We start from the raw sequence: 1095 nt of genomic DNA, 5'->3' as shown, positions 1-1095 counted from the left end.
AGCTAATTAACCGGGTGAGTCCAATCTTCACTGTGAATCAACCTGTGCAATTTGGACTCACCCGGTTAATTAGCTGGGTAGATTAAATACATGACATGGAGATGACTTGTTGACTCCACATGTCCCATCTCTGGTCCACGCTGATAAGAAAAATCCTCTCTCTCGCTTTTTCAGATGGATTTGCTTCAGACCCGTTCAAAGGCAGTGATCCTTTCGCAAAGGACGTTTTCTTTCCCAGCGCTAATGGGGAAGCGGAAAACGCCTGCGATGAGGCAGACACCAGCTTGTCATGTGCTGAAAACAAAGCTTCAACTGGAACCCAGTGCTTTGAGTCTGAATTCCCAGATGAAGACAGTGACATAGAAATCAGCTACAGCAGAGAAGACCTGGACGCCATCGCTGTGGGAGACGATTCCAGTGGTTTTAAACCCATCCAGAGCTCATCAGAGGAGCTCATGCCAGAGCCGGTGAAGGACAGGAGGTGTCCAGGTCAGTGTTCTGTAGAATCCGACCCAAGTGGCTACGAACTGGACCTCTGTCCCGTCTCTTCACCCTCTAAGATGGATGAACACCAACATGGACCTGGAGCTGAGGAGGCTTCAGTTGAAGACGCAGCAGATCAAGGTACCAGAAGAAGGCTTCAACTTCTCCTTTTCATCTGCTTCTTCAAAAAAAAAAAACAATATGTTTGGGAATGTTTGTTAAACAGCTTCTTATTGAAGGAAAACTCAACCATTCTGCTGTAGATAAAAAACGATTAACCAAACTAACATAATTAACCTTATTGTTTCTTGATATTATCAATAATTATTTTGCAAATGAGAAAAATATAAACGTAAAATAACAAAAAAAAACAACAATGTTTTAAAACTTTTGGAGCAGGGCGCCGCCATGTTGCAGAACCTCAAACGGTGAGGTCTCAGGGTTGGTCAATGCTTTAAGCCGGGCGTACACTCTACGACTTATTGCCCTTTTCGGGCCGATTCTCCAGTCGTGCGAGAATTATTCGATCTTGCTGAATAACAAGGGGGTAACCAGGGGCGATCAGCCTCTAACGACCATCTCCCCATCAGGAATCGTAAAGTCGAGAGAAAA

The 1095-nt window shown here is 44.7% G+C and overlaps 1 protein-coding gene across 1 annotated transcript in view; it reads left to right on the top strand.

Annotated features, from left to right (window-relative positions):
• Positions 1-1095, top strand: part of LOC107102699 — a 16904-nt gene that overhangs the window by 5261 nt on the left and 10548 nt on the right. The window contains exon 3 of the mRNA XM_015402102.1: positions 175-624. Within this exon, the coding sequence (XP_015257588.1) occupies positions 175-624 (450 nt within the window). The remainder of the gene's footprint in view (positions 1-174; positions 625-1095) is intronic.

Source organism: Cyprinodon variegatus, unplaced genomic scaffold, assembly GCF_000732505.1.
Source record: "Cyprinodon variegatus isolate N-32 unplaced genomic scaffold, C_variegatus-1.0 Scaffold1300, whole genome shotgun sequence".
Lineage (NCBI taxonomy): Eukaryota > Metazoa > Chordata > Actinopteri > Cyprinodontiformes > Cyprinodontidae > Cyprinodon > Cyprinodon variegatus.
The sequence above is the reverse complement of the archived record's forward strand: the minus strand, read 5'-3'. Positions and strand labels throughout refer to the sequence as shown.